Below are 15,798 nucleotides of genomic sequence, written 5' to 3'. Positions count from 1 at the left end.
CGCCATCTATTGCGCGGCGGTTGAACTTACGACTTTCGGTCCGAACAGGCAACTGGACATCCAGACCGGTTTGTTCGTATCTCTGAAAGTTATCAAGTCGAATGTTTGTTAGCAGAGGAGTCTCTGTAAATCGCAAGTATTTATACTGGAGGATTCCGATGAGCAATGAAGCTCTTGTTTTCCCACAGATGCCCAGGGAACATATAAGGCAGCCATAAATGATGAGGCGAGCTTGGGCAGGACGTGTTGCTTAGATATGATGGCCAGTGGTCAATACTTAACGTTTGATTGGCAATGAAAGGAGAGAAAGTGCCATAAAAAGTGTTCCCACTACAGAAATGTGCTTGGTGGGTCGCTATATTGGAGGATTGTGAGATGACAACAGGATTGGGGCGTGGTCCCAATGCAGGAGTGGAACGATCGTGGTTGATGATGAGGACGATGTTGGTTTTAAGTCCAGGCTGTTGGCAATTTGGATGACTCCAATCGCTTGCAGCCATTTGTCAAAAGAATATTATACATCGTACGGACGACAGATTTTTGCAATGTCTTTTATTAAAACCAAATAAAACTCTCATATCCTTACACTCACTTTCATAAATATCAACTTCAAACGTTAAAATTACTGGACGCATTCCGCAGGTCCTTTTGTGCGTGCATTAAGCTTAAGTGCTATGCCACAAATGCCAATTCTGGAATCTCAAACAGCAGTGTATGAAATGGACCAAAACAATACTGTTGCCACACGTTAGTTTAAATGCTCACCTCAACTTGGTCTTCATATCCCTGTGTGACGCAGATCTAAACGGTGTCCAACCACCTCTGTATGCAAGAGTGTTTTCTGCAGACGTTACAGACTAGTGCCTTGCACAGTTTGAGGTGCAGTGCTCGCTATCCGCAGCAAATGGGCAAGGTCACATCTGTCTATTGTTGTGCGAGACAGAAGCAAACAAGGTTGATCTGAAACGTGAATAAAACATTTTGATAAGAGCTTTAAAAATTTAACAATACTTACATGTGATAAGGGGGGGGGGGGGGAACAGTGCCCCCCCGGTTAGTGCAGTGCGATAAACTCGGCAAACTTAGCTCCATTCCTGTCCACAGCTAAACATCAGTGGCAAGCGTGCATGGTGAAGTATGGTAAAACAATTCGCATGACCAAAACAGCATGAGAAACCTAGCACCAAGCAGTATTTACAATGGGTTGTAGATTATCTACGTTATCATCAAGTGCTTACCAACAAATACTATTCCCAATGAAATCAATTGTGCATCACGAGTTTCCCGCGAGTAGTTCGTGGAGCGAGCGGCGTGATCGTCCGCTCAAGAGTACTGCAGCCTCTTCTCCTTCACCTTCTCATCGATGTTGGTGAAGTAATTCATCTTGGTGAGGAGCAAACGCGCCAACGGGAAGTTGCCTGTGCCGAACACACGCAATGGAGGGGACGGATTTAGGATGGAACACACGCGTCAATTGTTCACCATCATCGTGGAATTTTTCATGACACGCTTTTCCACGTCATTACATCTCACCAGATCTATAAAACAACCAATCGTTTTATAAAGAAGCTTACTAAATGAAATGCAATGTATCAAAATGAGCGATTGGTGACCATCCGTTTCCTCGTATAAATGCACACGAGTCATTGTTCACAGCTAAATGGGAAGAAAAAATCTCAAGTCTGGAATGGAATTCATAGAAGCTTGACAATGCAGTACTACTGTGAGTCAGACCCTTCCATAACATCCACGCAATTATAGTACAAGGCACGCTCTGCAGTTATGTTGCGAGGTATCTTTAGAACGGTTGATAAATCTTCTTTTTGTCCTGTTTTTGGTGAAAATATGCCAGTGTCAACAACAACAGATAAAATGTCTATGATCATACATTTTGGCCATTTTATCAAGGTATTAATCTAGCCCACTGTCTCCATACTTAAGTGGGCATGTAATCGCTCGTTAAATTATAGTCTTACATTTACAAAAAATTGCATCAGACTCTGTAAGAATAATTTCAGATGTATTTAGAACTTTTATGCAACTATATTTTTATCACTATTCTACACGCACAAGGGTAAAATATCAATTTGTGAATCGACTCATGACCCCAAATCATGACAATAAAATCGTGCATGGGGCGATTCATTATTTATATAACCATGTTTCATCATGCTCATATCCATGAATAGCCATAGACATTCCATTTACTTAATGCGAAGGCAGTTTTTCCAAATATATCAAATTATATTTTCCACTTGGCTTTTCTCTGAAATGTTGAAAATGTCAATACAACAAAATATCAAGACAACAGGAGACATTTGTTGTGAATTGTTAGAATACCACTAGTCGCAGCTCTTTGCTGCCAGCTTCACCGTGAGCCACAATGTTACAGCGCCCTCCAGTGGCCAATCCCCTGCTCTGATCATAGGTTGGCAGAACAAAGTCATTTTAGTGGGAGGATGCGGCCCACCCGAGATGGCTAGGACAAGCGTGGAGATTGGCAAAATGAGTGGTGGGGGCAGGACAAGACGGTCACCAACAGCTGCAGTGAAAGAGTCAAAGAAAGAGACGCAAGACAGACAGAAAATACACAGGGAGACGGAGAGGCACAAAACACAAGAGGGATATAAGCCTTGCCCAAGATTAAGTATTGAGGAATAAAAATGGGGCACCCTATCCAATTTTCTCCATCTCCGCAACCTGGCACCTGAGCCCCAGTAATTGCACCGCTGGACACTGCCATGGGCCGAACTGGGTGTAATAGTAACTGTAACTGCTCCTGATACTCATGTTGTTAAGGAGTGACTCATGCAGCCAGCTATGGCTGCAAAGTTTGGTCGTACATGTTATGTATATCGTTTATTGTTAAATTTGAATCACAGTTCCTATAATCACTGTTACATTGTTTTTATAGCTTTATTTTGGTGATTTTTAAAACATTTTGGTTTAGCCATGTTTGTTTGTTGTAGTACAGAGTTAGCCTGATAACTTTAATCTACATTGCCTTATGGTTGTTATTGTTTGACTTGCATCCCACTGGGATTTTTGCACACAGCGTTGAAATACGGTGCTTTTTCTGGAAGACTTTGCTGTTTTTTCCAGGATGTTTCTGTTGCGTGTAGTCACTTTAAGATGTTTCTTGTTCATGTTTTTGTTTTGTTGCGGTTGCACCCGAGTCAAGAGCCGCATGGCTCACAGGGTTATACCTAATAAATGAAACCAAAAACTGAAACTGAACTAGGGTGCTGGAGTGGTGCGTGTGTGTGTGCGTGCGTGAGTCCGGTCAACAGTTCGAAAGATTGTGCACTTTGCTCACCTGCGTCGAATGCCTGCATGACCTCCTGCGTCAGCTCCTGCAGCTTCTCTGCAAAATAACGCAGATCCTGACTGTGACTTACATGGACGTGAATGCAAGGGCACTGCGGTGCCAAACACTGCTGCCATCAAAACAATAATGCAGCCAATCTGTTAGCACTAGCCAGGTCACGATTTACGGTGAAGGTGCGCTCATTAACGCACTTAGAACTATTCACCCCCGGGGCCCAAAATTAATGACGACCCAGGAATGGCCGTGAGCCCAACTCAACAGGGCATGATTTAAAATCGAATATGTTGGTTGGGTGGAGCAATTAAAATAAGGGAGCAAACATCTCTTTTCCACGGTGGTGTTGTAAAGCATAATTGTTATTTTTATGCTATAATAATTGTATCACCCACTTGGCTAAAATGTCATAGTGATTATCATTGTTATTTTATTAAATTTTTCCTGAAAATATTTCTGAAAAACTCATTCAACTTGAAAATAATTTGCACATTGTCATTAATTTAGTGGTTTCAAAATAGTTTTGCGGAGTAATTAACTGCATGCCGATTACATAACGTAATTTCCATAAAGGACATCGGGGCATCCCCCATGGCCAGTATCTACGCTGTCTCTGAAACGGAGTCACGTCGCTTCTTGGGGGCGAGCAGACTCACCCAGGTTGCTCCTGGAGATGTCTTCGATCTCCTGTAAGGAGTCGGCATCCTCAAGGTCCTCGTTGATCTCCATGATCTCCATCAGGAACTCGGGGTCCATGTCCTCCGTTGTGTCCTCCAACGATAGCCCATGCCGCTCCAGCTGAAACCCGTAAATACAAAAGGTCCCTCCCCATTCAGTTACGTGGAATTCAACAGCAGGTGATGTCAGTAGGCACCTATTTAAGTCAGCGCAGCACATAGGAGAGGGCGCAGTGGCATTAACCACGGCTACACGTGGTGCAGCGCCGATGTTGTCCCACATCACAACGAGTGCCCCAATGATTAGTGATGTTAGGCTGCGTCAATCAATGTAGAAGAAGCCCAGGCTGGTTTAATTACCACTCACCACGAGTTCAATGAAAAACAAATAAAAGCACTGTGTTGGCAAAGAAAATTACATTCGTTTCTCATTCAAAATACAGCGCAAGAGAAGCGTCGTTAGAAACCTAGCTTGGGTCACCAAGATAGCAGTCCAACAAGCTAACAAGCCTGCATTTGACACGGGGATAAAAAAAACGTAAACAGAGGAAACAACGGAGTAGGTTACCCCTGTTGGGCTGATGTTTTCTCCACACGGAGTGGGTAACATCGGACATCATGCAGAATATCACGTGGCACAACCCAACAATGCATTGGACAGCGAATAGAAAGTGATTGTTGTGAATTGCCAATAAGCCACAGATGCACGTGATAACTGGGCTATGCAAACATGCACTGCTGCAGTTCTTGCCGACAGCAAGCAGTGTGTGTGTGTGTCTGTGTCGAGGGGTCGAAGCACCCTCAAACGAGTGTCTGGTGCTATTTGTTTGTGTGTTGGGGGGTGAATTTAATCGGTTAACTTGCCAAGTAGACACCCCTGGGCAGCGGCTTCAGCAGCGTGTTGTAGGCCTTGTTCACAAGTGCAGACTGCTGCTGCGACAGGTCAAGCTCCCTCTGCACACACAAGAAACATGGGTGAAATGCCAATTACTTTAATGCAATGCAGATGAACAATTAACCATGCCCTGTATAATACGAATTGCCCATTACTTTAGGTGCGTAATTTAAACACCAATTATAAAATTTACATTTAAATTAATGTCATTCAGATACCGTCCATCTCCAGGTCCATGATTAGTAATAAGCGCAGTGCATTAACCACTGTGCCAGCACTCTTGGCAAAACATTACCTGGGACTTTTGGCTGAAGTTGTCTGGGTGCAACTGCCTCTGCAGGGCAAGGTAGGCCTGTTGTAGTTTCTGTAGGTTCACCGAAAAGGACTCGTTGCTGAAATGACAAAGGCCGCATGCCGAGTATTAAATAGCACAGAGGGCTTTATATTTAATCTCCGAGTGGCACTGGATAGGTTAACCCAGTTTTTAAGAGTGTTTTAACAAGTTTCACGCGTGGATTCAATGACAATATATTGAAGTTGTTTGTCATTCAATAAAGCGAGTGCATGTAGGCGTTACAAAAGTTATTTCATTTCAATTAACGTGTCGGTGTTTAATTAAACCCTTGCTGCACAATGACACTCGTTGATCCTGTGCGTCATATTTTGTTTAAATAATCTTTGTGTAGTGGTGTCAGCTTGCTAGAGATTTATATTTGTATGATGGGTTTGGGATTTTCTTCGTGCACGTTTCAGCTTCCATTGAATGTCCTTCATCGGTGTCCACGTTTCTGATCAATATGTAATAAATTGGTAATACGCACTCACTGGAAACCTTCCTCTGTAGGCACATTGGTAAAATGCTTTTCATGATCAAGTTCTGTTTTCCCAAAAGCACTCAAGACTTTTTCGCTTTTACAATTCCTCTTTCACAATTTGTATCCCGGGCTGCCTTCACAGTGTGTGCGATTTGTTTTCTATGTAACGTCGTCTTTTATACAAATTGCATCTAACAATAATTGCGGAACCGCTCACAAAGCACAACAGCTGATGCCAGCTATTTGTCAAAGCTCTTCAGTCCTATAGAGTATATATAACTGTTTTAATTCAATTAATGAGTGTTCACACACTCAATAACTGTCTGAGGTATACACACACCGACCGATTTCGCAAACGTGTTCACAACTTTTACTCATTTATCTCCACTCTACAGCCTTCTTTATCAAGTTATTATATATAATTTCCTCACTCCACTTATGATACACATTACTACATTCGTCATGTAACCCCAGCTGAGCCACTTCGTTCTCGTGACGGATATTAACTCCTGTAATTTCGAAACACTCCTGATGATTTTAGAGCCACGGTTTTGTGGGAGCTCGAACGAAGAATCAACAACGCTCCCCATATTCCAGTCAACATCCCCCCCCCCGTCCCCACATGTCCGTGCGGTGATTTCTTTCTCCACCACCCCCTAGGCTCCCCACTCGTCCCTCACCAGCCCAGCAGCTGGAAGAGCGAGGCCCCGGGTCGAGGGGGTTGCACCGAATGGCAGCGGGAACAGAAGAAGACGGAGTCGGCACCGACATCGCTCCGGCAACCCCAGCACCGCGACGATGCCTCCACGCCGGGCTCCCCGACCTGGCTGGCGCCGCACAGACGCCTCACGGGGCTCGGACACGGCCTCGGCCTCGCCGACGAAGAGACGGGGGAGGTGGTGATGGAGGAGGCGAAGACGACGGAGGAGGGAGGATGAGGAGGAGGACACGCCGCCGTCCTCGCGCGCAGTGTCCCTCTGGCCAACGCCGGCCACAGCCGCGCCACGCAGGGCAGCATTGTAAGTAAGGGGCAGCCGAGGGCTTGAGCAGGAGCCAGAGGAGAGAGACGAGATGGAGGGAGGTGTTATAAGCGGCGGTTCTCTTGGATCTGTGTCTTCTAAAGTGATGTCTCCGCCGACCCGGCCCACCTCGTACGGTAGCGATCTCCTGCGTGCGGCCTAGTCTCTTACGCGGCAAGGGCGCGCCTTCCCCCAGCAGGAATCTAGGCGAGGTCGGTGGTCGTCGAGGAGTCGCGCTGTCGACACTTTTGTTTACAGTAAGTTGAATGTAAACGAGCCCGTTGTTGTTGTTTGTTGCTTGTGTCGTTGTTGCTTTCTCCTACGGGGAAGATGCGTGGATTCGGCGGCGAGGCTAAGAACGATTGTGGTGATGTTGTTGTTGGCTCCGGCTTGTATCGATTCGTCAATTCAGTTGCGTTGGACCGAACCTCCCTCTTATAGCGCGTGAATCGAATCGGACGAGTGTGAGGGGCTTTGGCGATTACGTACAGGCAGTCCCCGTGTTACGGAAGGGTTAGGGTCGTCGAGAACGATCCGTAACCCGAATTCTCCGTATGTCGGGCACTGAACAATTTCCCACCAAAATCAAAGATAAAATCCCATGGCGGGTAATAGTTGTGCCTCCCCTATCCGATTGCTGGGTTGGTTTTCTCTCAGTGCTGCATCGCACTGCCGTCCGTTTTCTATCGCTGCCCGTATCGTATCGCAGTACATATGCTCTGCACTTCCTACGATTCTTTCATTTAATCGAATATCTACCCTAACACTACACATAATTATACTAATGGAACATACACTGTACTGTCTCCAATTTGTTTTTGAATACCACGAAGCAGAGAAAACAATTATTCTTTTTCACGCGATCATTGGATAACACGAAGGAGAGTGTGGTAACGTGTAGGCCTGCCAACGTTCTATTTGGCTCTCGTTACAGAGTGATTGAAGGAGATCGAGACAGGAAACACGAGGTTCACAGTGCAGACGAGACAAGACTGAAGACGAGCTGCAGGGTACACTCGAGAACAAGAGAAATACCGAGTACAAAAGAACCAGTACAAATGTAAATATACATGGGTCCGAGCAAATTTGAAAGCTCCGAGGCAGACAGAACAATGCAAATATGAGACGTAAAGACTTAAAAGTAGGATTCTGGACAGGTCATACCAGACATGACAAAACAGTACAAATAGTATGGGAGATTTGCGCTGTGCATGCCAAAACCCTCACTTCTGACCATGTGATCTAATATATAAAGGTGGTATGGTCCTCAACATGAGGTTGACTCTACATAGATAAGGCATGGTAATCATAGACGTGGTCATGCCCTCACAATTCTTAATAAGGCCTCATAATTCCAAGTGTTTTTTTCTTTTCTGGAAGTGCATGATCCTAGACACAGCCATGCCCTTGCATCTAAGAGGCGTGAAATAAATATATGTATTAAGTGTTGACACTTAAAAAAAACCATTATTACTAACTTGGTCACAATAAATCACAAAACCGGCAAACACACATTTGCTCTCCATAATTTATTCATCAGAATTTAGTAATCATCATACTAAAAACACATGCAGACATCTTTCACAAAAATCAGATTTTCACAGTAAATGGTCATTTCTGGCCAACTTAACATGACCATAATGCATGGTGAGGTCATACAAAAAGCTGTACTCTTAACAATGCAAAATAACGGATTTAATTCTCCACGCAGGTATTACACCTGCCCGGGCAGTGAGCAAACCCTGCGGACACCGTACTTCACGCATCACAAACGGATTCCCGTAACCTTGACGTTAAATTAAGCGGGGGGCTGGGTGACCTCAGTTGTTGCGAGAGATGTTACGTGAAGGTCACCTTGCAAAAGCAAGTTGGTGTTGTTGATGTTGTGTCAAGCACTGTCACGTTCCCACGAGCCACGGAACTTAGGGCTTGCCCTAAAGTCCGTGTGAGAATTTAGGACGAGCGCAGATACATCACCAAATACGGTTGGAAGTGGAAAAGTTTAATTTGCTAATAAACGTTTAGTTTTTGTCGAAAAGAATCTTGAACTTTTAACGGAAGTATTTCTGGGAAACACCTGCCCTACCCATGTGAAAACTCAAGTTATACTGGTAGGAACGAAGTGGACCAGACCACCAATAGATTATATCGTCCGTCCGTCCGTCCGTGTATCAACATCGCCCCCTACTGCAAACACTTGCCAGGACCCTACAAAAACCTTTTGACTCAGTGGGGCTTTCCTGGCTTAACAAGTGTAATAATACATTATGTTTATATTCTTTGGTTATTCGTTCCTACCAGCCCACCCCGCAGGGTCCTGTTTCTGAAAGTGGAAATTCCAAATTACCACGATGTCTCAGAATGATCACTGTTGACATTCCTCAAAGTGGTACTCACCTCATTCCTGCTACAGGGATGTTTATGAACAAATAACCCATAGTACACCCAATGTCTTAATAACAATTTCATTGTATATACCATCATTAATTGCTATATATGATCTCAGAAGCTAAGCAGGCTTGCACGTGATTATTGCTTGAATTGGCGAGCAGCATACCATGACGAGTGTTGGCAGTGCACAAAATCCAATGCTTCCATATCTTCACTGCCCGCCTTCAACAATCTGCATTTACCAGTGTGGTGAAGTATGGTCATATACCCCCATGGCTCGCATGGCATGGGGAAGCCCTCAACCAGCACTGGATTGACATAAGGCTGCACACATTCAGATTAGGATGATAGTTTGACACCCAGGTATGATTTGAACCCACAACCTTATGATCGTGAGTCAAGCACTCTATCACAGTGCCACGAAGATAACTGAACAGTCCACATGCTCATAGTCAGTGGCGTCCTCCACTTTGCCAAATTCAAACACAGAGGTGGGTGTGGTGCAGTTGTTGTTTGCCTCTTGACGGCATCGCGCCAAGATGGAGCGTCACGGCCATCACGTTCCTTCTTGCTCCGTGTGGCCCTCCTGCACTTTCATGATGAGGGACAGCAGCTGCAGCTGCAGCGTGATCTCCTGCCACAGGAAGCACGTGGGGACAGCACGAGTAACGGCACGGGTGAGAGCAAGTACTTAACGAAGAACAATGTCCACATTTACAGCTGGAGCCAAAGTGATGTAAGAATTTACAAGTTGATTTGTTTTACCCGGTGACTACTGAAGAGGCCAGGATTGTCTCAGTTGCAAGAGGGACCTGGTCATTGGTGATGAAGCAGACCTTTATCCACCACGGCAGTGAATATGACATCGTATAAAAAGTGGTTTACCAAATATAATTAATTAGCATTTTGTCATAAAATGGATAACATAAGGACAAAAACAGCTATTATGTTGTCACCCCAGACAAAAACTGTAGCAGGCTACTAAAGGGTGACTAAACGTCTCTTTAAAATTTTGTTACATGACGAAGTTTAAAAGTCATGCCAGACAGCCTGGAATGCACGACCTTGGTAAATACAGCCGTTATTTTTCTTGCATTGCATCTTCCTTTAAGATAAAGCTGCAAGATGCGAACAGTTTAAATATACAAAACACGCAAATAATAAAAACGGGAAAATCTCACTGCCAAGCTAAGCCAAACATCCAATTAATGTATAGGCATCGCAGCATGAATGAGAAACCAGCATCATTTAATAATTTTCCCTTTTATATAAATTACTTTATTTAGTCGTTATACTTTTTCATTTTTGAAGGGCTTGTCTGGTACTCAATAGCTCCTATTAACTAACAATGTATAAGCTTATTTAAAAACTGGGCATCAGAAAATATGTTTAAAATGTAATAATTATCAGGCCCCATGGTGTTAATTGCAGTCTTCAACCCTTTACTAATTTCAACTTTCTGGCCTCTCTATTTACGTGAGAAGGCCGTATCTTCAAACATAGCCAATGATACATTTTTTTTATTTTAATGTGTTGTTACTAATGAAAGTATTGAGTTGGTTTTGTTACTTGTGCTTGCGCACCCACTGCCAAAGCAGAAACACCAAACAATTTGTTTAAGTTTGTTCAGGTCAGTAACAAAGCACAAGCTCCGAATGCTGCCCTCATTATTGCGCGCGTCTGGAGCGAGTGTATTTCTGGTACTTGTGGATTCTGTGTGACGTAGAACCCAGGAACTCCGGACTTCTCGAGGGTACTCTGCTGATCCTCCACCTTTTGGTCCAGCTCCAACACAACATGCTCGTCCATGCTCTTCTGCTCTGCTTTTATCCTCTTCTCAAGAGCCTGACGTGCGCGCACACACACACACCGACACACACGTATACACAACATTGACGTCACCACAGCTCTTGTTCCAGGTTACGTGCACTTGGAGGCCACATGAAGTGTTGAAGACTTGCTGGCAGCAGGTCACGGGACAGACCCAGATTCTATGGTTTGACTGAGATGACAGGGAGGTGCACCAATTGTGCTCCCCACTGCGGCACCTATACACACATACTGATACATAAACATACATACTTTTGCACCTACACACAGACATACAAAATAAAGATCCCATAGAGCCTGTCATGGACTATTGCGGCAAGCTGTTAACGAGCACCTATCTAGGCTGATATGGCACACACGGGGGTCCTGGCCCGCACCACGCCCTACCACCTTTTTCTCCCCAGCACCCATGTCTACACACCATGCTAGGTATGATTCACTTAGACGTAGTAAACCCGAGTGAAAGTCCAGGACCGGTTTATACATTTGACACTAATACTCACCATAAATATATATATATACACACACACACACATACCAGTATGCACTCACAAAAACACACATCCATATACACATCATTTTGTAAATGACAGATTGATGTATATATGCAAGTGCATGATCCTAGACACACGAATACAGACGCATTACCTCCATCTCCCGCTGCTGGGCTGACTGCAGCAGAGCCGTGTTGTGAGGCTTGCAGCTCTGCAGCGCCTCATGCTGCCTCCGCAGCAGATCTTGCTTTAAGACTGCACACAGACATCACCGTACAGATTGATCGTGAAGGGAACTAAACCACAAAGCACACAACAACACTTTTATGTAAACATATTGGTAACTGAAAGGCATTATTGTCCCAAATACTAATTTTCCTTTCCACCCTTCACGGAACGCGCAAGTAGGAATAAGCGGTTGTGCGGCAGCCTCAGCGTAGCATCACATAAGGTGGGACGATGCTTATAGATGCGCTGTTTGCAGAGCCGTGCAATAATCAAACCGTGATAAGCTTGGCCTCGCGACATGTATGAAGCCGACTCGGAGCTAAGCTGGACCAGGGGTGCGGATAATGAAGCGTTCATGGCGTGTGACAGGCGTGCATTGGAAAAACAGCCTGGCGCTTTCTGAGCCGTGCCAAGTGCGACTCGGCACGGCCCCAGCGCGGCCCAGTTGTACAGTGGGAAACAGGTACAGTCTGTTCTCCTATAAAGCGTTTTTTCATGACGCGAATTGAATATAACGCGACGAATGTATCAGGGAACACATTTTTTATAACGCGGATGCGAACTGGATATAACGCGATTAAGTGAACGGCTGCATCACACAAAGCGGGATGCTGCTGGATGCTTCCCACACGCGCCTCAATCTTTGTTCAGCCTGCGTACGCATCTCACGTGTTATCGTGGACTGTGCTCTACCACGTATTATATATTATTTCTTATAACGCCATTTTCCATAACGCTGTGTTCTTTAGGAACGCAACTACCGCATTATAGGAAAACAGACTATAAATTTCGATTTAAAGCTTTCGTGACTGCAGGAATTCATCTTCTTGGTTCTTTCGGTAAAGTCACGTAGAAGACACTGTCTTTCCGACAGACCTGTTCTTCACCTGAGGACAGCTGCTTGCGTTGTGGCCGAAACGTGAGAATTGTATTTTACGATGTTTTATTTTTCTTATTTTATTATTTCCCTTCTACGTGACTTTACCGAAAGAACCAAGAAGAAAAAAACAGACTATATTATGTAAACAAAAAAGTGAACTGAACACTCATCAACAGACACGAGGAAGCGCACACTCCCCCTTAACCCAGTACTGGCAGTGGCAGCAGCTACCCCGGTGCTGGTTGTGCAGCTTCAGGCGCTGGCTGTAGAGGTTCTTCTCCGTCAGCTGTTGGATGTCTTTGAGGCCCTGTACGATTTCGTAGACGGTACCGTCAATGAGCGCCAGCGCGAGGTCGCTCAGCATGTCGTAAGTCAGCCGCTGCTGGTAGACACTGCGAACGCAGGGACACGCCGGCAGGACTTTCACGAAGGATGCTGCAGCCGAGTTACATTTTGACTAAAAGTTACACAACTCAAGGCAACCCAGAAATAAAAACATTGAGATATAAATACTGGTGAATTATGATGCATTTATAAGATGCATTTTCATACCTGTCAACCCCTTATCAGTGCCTACCTTATTACAGACCAATTGAGACCGTATTGGTTACCCCGTGCCCTTATAAATCTCAACGTGTATCCTACAAAGCCTGTATTGAAACAGCTGTATGCCGTATGGACCTGAAAACTCACTTTCCCTGTACAAGAATACGGTTAAACCGTATGAGTTGACAGGCGTACATTTTGTATATGTTTAGCCCTTTTGTAAATCCACTGATGGATGGTCAACACCGCACGCCATTCGCGACGAGGTTATGTGACCACCCTGCTGATCAGTGCGAGTTGGTGAAGGGGACGGCACAGACGCGGGATTGTATAGAGCCCAGAGCAAACCTGGATTTTGCTGTGGTGCCCTCTGCTACATTACTTAGAAAGAATTAGCCAAACACCCCCATTCAGATCTCTCCTGAAAACGTGTCTAGATTTTCGGGAGTAAATGCTTTTTAGAACAGACATTTGTTTTTGCAACTCTCGGGGGGGTCTCAATATTATTCCTTCTTGCGAGTGCGTTTGGCCAATTTGTTTTATTCCTCAAAGCAAAATTTGACAACACTCTAGAAATGGGGTGGCGCTCATCTCTCTTGGGAGACCTGAATCGGTGGTGGACATTCCACATTCCCTTGGCAGGGGTCAGTCGATCCATAGGATGACCACTCTTGACTAAACTTATTTTATTGTACTAGGCAAGGTCCACTAAGCTGTATAAGCTCTTTTAGAAGCGACCTGGTAACCTATGATAGCCCGACAAAGTGGCTTATCATGTGGAAATGTATAGCTGTCAAATACTCGAGGTGCATATTTCTAAATGTTGAGAGGAAAACCCGGAGAACCCGGAGAAAAATCCACGCAACCACGGGGAGAGAGAGACACGCAAACTCCAAATAAACAGCAGCAGGCGTCAAGGTCAGGATCGAACCCACGACCTCCTGTAGACCAGGCGAGAAAGTTGACATCTCCTAGCTACCGTGATGATGATGAGAGAGAGACGCAAACTCCAAATATACAGCCGCAGGCGTCAGGGTCGGGATCCAACCCACGACCTCCTGTACACCAGGCGAGGTAGTTAACATCTCATCAGCAAGACTCCCCTTATTTTTAATTGGCCATGAAGGTGCCAACAACGCTTGCTTCTAGCTGGCGGTACACGGCACCAGCAATAACCCCGTGAGGGTGTCACACACACATCTTCACTGTTACTAGAGCCATCGTCGACATCCCCTCAACGCACTGCTGAGTGAGAAACCCATTAGACGCGAGCATTGAATCGAACTTTGTGGCAAATGTATAAGTTTTATGGCTTTTTTTTCTTCTCGTATTTCTGTTATTCGCGCCATTCTCGCATTGAAAAATGCTACGGGACATACGAAAACTATTGCAATTCACGCAAACCCTTCGTGTTTGCACCTATTGGATTGACATCGCAAAACAAGCGAGACACAAGACTACGCCACCAGGCCAAGCAAAACACAGAGATAACACTGGTCAACACACTTTTTCTGGCATAAGGTATTCCAACGGGTTTAAGGTAATTTTGGAGTGCCGATTCCAAATCTGGCATCAGTTTTTGTCTATCACATCAGGTTTTTGAGATATGAAATATTGCATTTTCAATAAAAACTGCAGAAGAAAAATATTAACTAAATGTGGATATCTACATAAAATGATATTATAAACACACTATCCTAAAAACACAGCACCATATTTTAACACTAAAGCAGTCACTGACTCGCAACAACTTGCAATCATAAGTGACAGAGTTAATTTCGGGTAAAATCAATGAAAATGGGGTATGCCGATAGCATAAAAATGAGATGTAATAGAGCAAATCTGAGATCAGATTTGGAATCAGCACCCTGAAATTAGTATAAAACAGCTGCAAAAGTCCAGGCCAGAAAAAAATGCTTTTTTTTTTGTTGACCAGTGTTATCGATTCCAGAGGCGATCAAACTATGACACAACTCGTGAAAATCGAATCGCCTTCCACGCCCGCCACTTGCCCCACAACGTCACCAACCCCGCCGGCTGCCCTGCTCACCTGGGCAGCTCTCTGAGGCGCAGCTGCAGCTGCCCCAGCAGCTGGTAGTGGCGCGCCTGCTGCTCCTCCGCCTCCATGCCCGACAACTTTCCCGCCTTCCACTGTCGCCACTGCCGCAGCCTCACCAAATTCCCTAACGCGCATAAGCGCCCTTGTCGCACGCCATTGGCCCGCGGAACGTCAGGGGGGCGGGGGAAGAGAGTGGTGGGGGGGCGGTACCTCGCACGCGATTGGCTTAATCTGCCCCCACCGACCAACCCGCCCGCCCCCCGAGCCTCTCGACCAATGGGAAATCGCGGTCCGGGCCCTGCGCCGCCGGTGCGCGGTGGGAATTCGAGTCGCTATGCGCGGGGTCTCCCCCCCCGGCCACCCCGGCCGCCCCCACCCCTCATCCCCCGACTCAGCGAGCGCGCGCCCGCCCAGAGCCGCCGTCACGTGATCCGGCGCGAGGCCGGCTCGGGCGCCATATTGCGTGAGGAAGTGGTGGTGGTGTGGGGCTCCCGTTTGATTTGCATTGCGAGAGCTGCTGCGGTGACGTCACCAGAAGGGGAGCGGTGGGACCGCCCCGCCCTCTTACCCCCACCCTCGCCCTGCCCATCCCTCCCCACCCCACTGCCCCTCCCCCTCGCCCAATAAATGAAAGCGGAGACA

The 15,798-nt window shown here is 45.8% G+C and overlaps 2 protein-coding genes across 2 annotated transcripts; both read right to left on the bottom strand.

The window, feature by feature from the left end:
• Positions 1-543: 543 nt before the first annotated feature.
• Positions 544-7,186, bottom strand: HSCB (HscB mitochondrial iron-sulfur cluster cochaperone). Its single transcript, XM_078873849.1, has 6 exons — positions 6,390-7,186; positions 5,190-5,286; positions 4,864-4,953; positions 3,979-4,120; positions 3,317-3,364; positions 544-1,418 (listed from the first exon to the last, which is right to left on the bottom strand). The coding sequence occupies exons 1-6, from the start codon at positions 6,725-6,727 to the stop codon at positions 1,324-1,326; spliced, it is 810 nt and encodes a 269-aa protein (XP_078729975.1). The 5' UTR covers positions 6,728-7,186; the 3' UTR covers positions 544-1,323.
• A 1,099-nt stretch (positions 7,187-8,285) lies between these two features.
• Positions 8,286-15,277, bottom strand: LOC144945436 (protein DGCR6-like). Its single transcript, XM_078873955.1, has 5 exons — positions 15,148-15,277; positions 12,783-12,943; positions 11,598-11,698; positions 10,824-10,964; positions 8,286-9,753 (listed from the first exon to the last, which is right to left on the bottom strand). The coding sequence occupies exons 1-5, from the start codon at positions 15,222-15,224 to the stop codon at positions 9,676-9,678; spliced, it is 558 nt and encodes a 185-aa protein (XP_078730081.1). The 5' UTR covers positions 15,225-15,277; the 3' UTR covers positions 8,286-9,675.
• Between the last annotated feature and the right edge of the window lie 521 nt (positions 15,278-15,798).

This window comes from Lampetra fluviatilis, chromosome 37 (assembly GCF_964198595.1).
Source record: "Lampetra fluviatilis chromosome 37, kcLamFluv1.1, whole genome shotgun sequence".
Classification (NCBI taxonomy): domain Eukaryota; kingdom Metazoa; phylum Chordata; class Hyperoartia; order Petromyzontiformes; family Petromyzontidae; genus Lampetra; species Lampetra fluviatilis.
Note: the sequence above shows the minus strand (reverse complement) of the source record. Positions and strands in the feature narration are given on the sequence as shown.

What these genes read in the sequence shown, in the direction of transcription:
- HSCB (XM_078873849.1), bottom strand. Translation starts at nt 6,727, where the DNA reads ATGCTGCCCTGCGTGGCGCGGCTGTGGCCGGCGTTGGCCAGAGGGACA. An exon ending in CTCTTCCAGCTGCTGGGCTG is followed by an intron (nt 5,287 to 6,389) that starts GTGAGGGACGAG and finishes TTGTCATTTCAG; the next exon opens with CAACGAGTCCTTTTCGGTGA. An exon ending in TGCCCAGGGGTGTCTACTTG is followed by an intron (nt 4,121 to 4,863) that starts GCAAGTTAACCG and finishes TACGGGTTTCAG; the next exon opens with CTGGAGCGGCATGGGCTATC.
- LOC144945436 (XM_078873955.1), bottom strand. Translation starts at nt 15,224, where the DNA reads ATGGAGGCGGAGGAGCAGCAGGCGCGCCACTACCAGCTGCTGGGGCAG. An exon ending in CCCAGCAGCGGGAGATGGAG is followed by an intron (nt 10,965 to 11,597) that starts GTAATGCGTCTG and finishes CGCGCACGTCAG; the next exon opens with GCTCTTGAGAAGAGGATAAA. An exon ending in ACGTCACACAGAATCCACAA is followed by an intron (nt 9,754 to 10,823) that starts GTACCAGAAATA and finishes TTCCTGTGGCAG; the next exon opens with GAGATCACGCTGCAGCTGCA.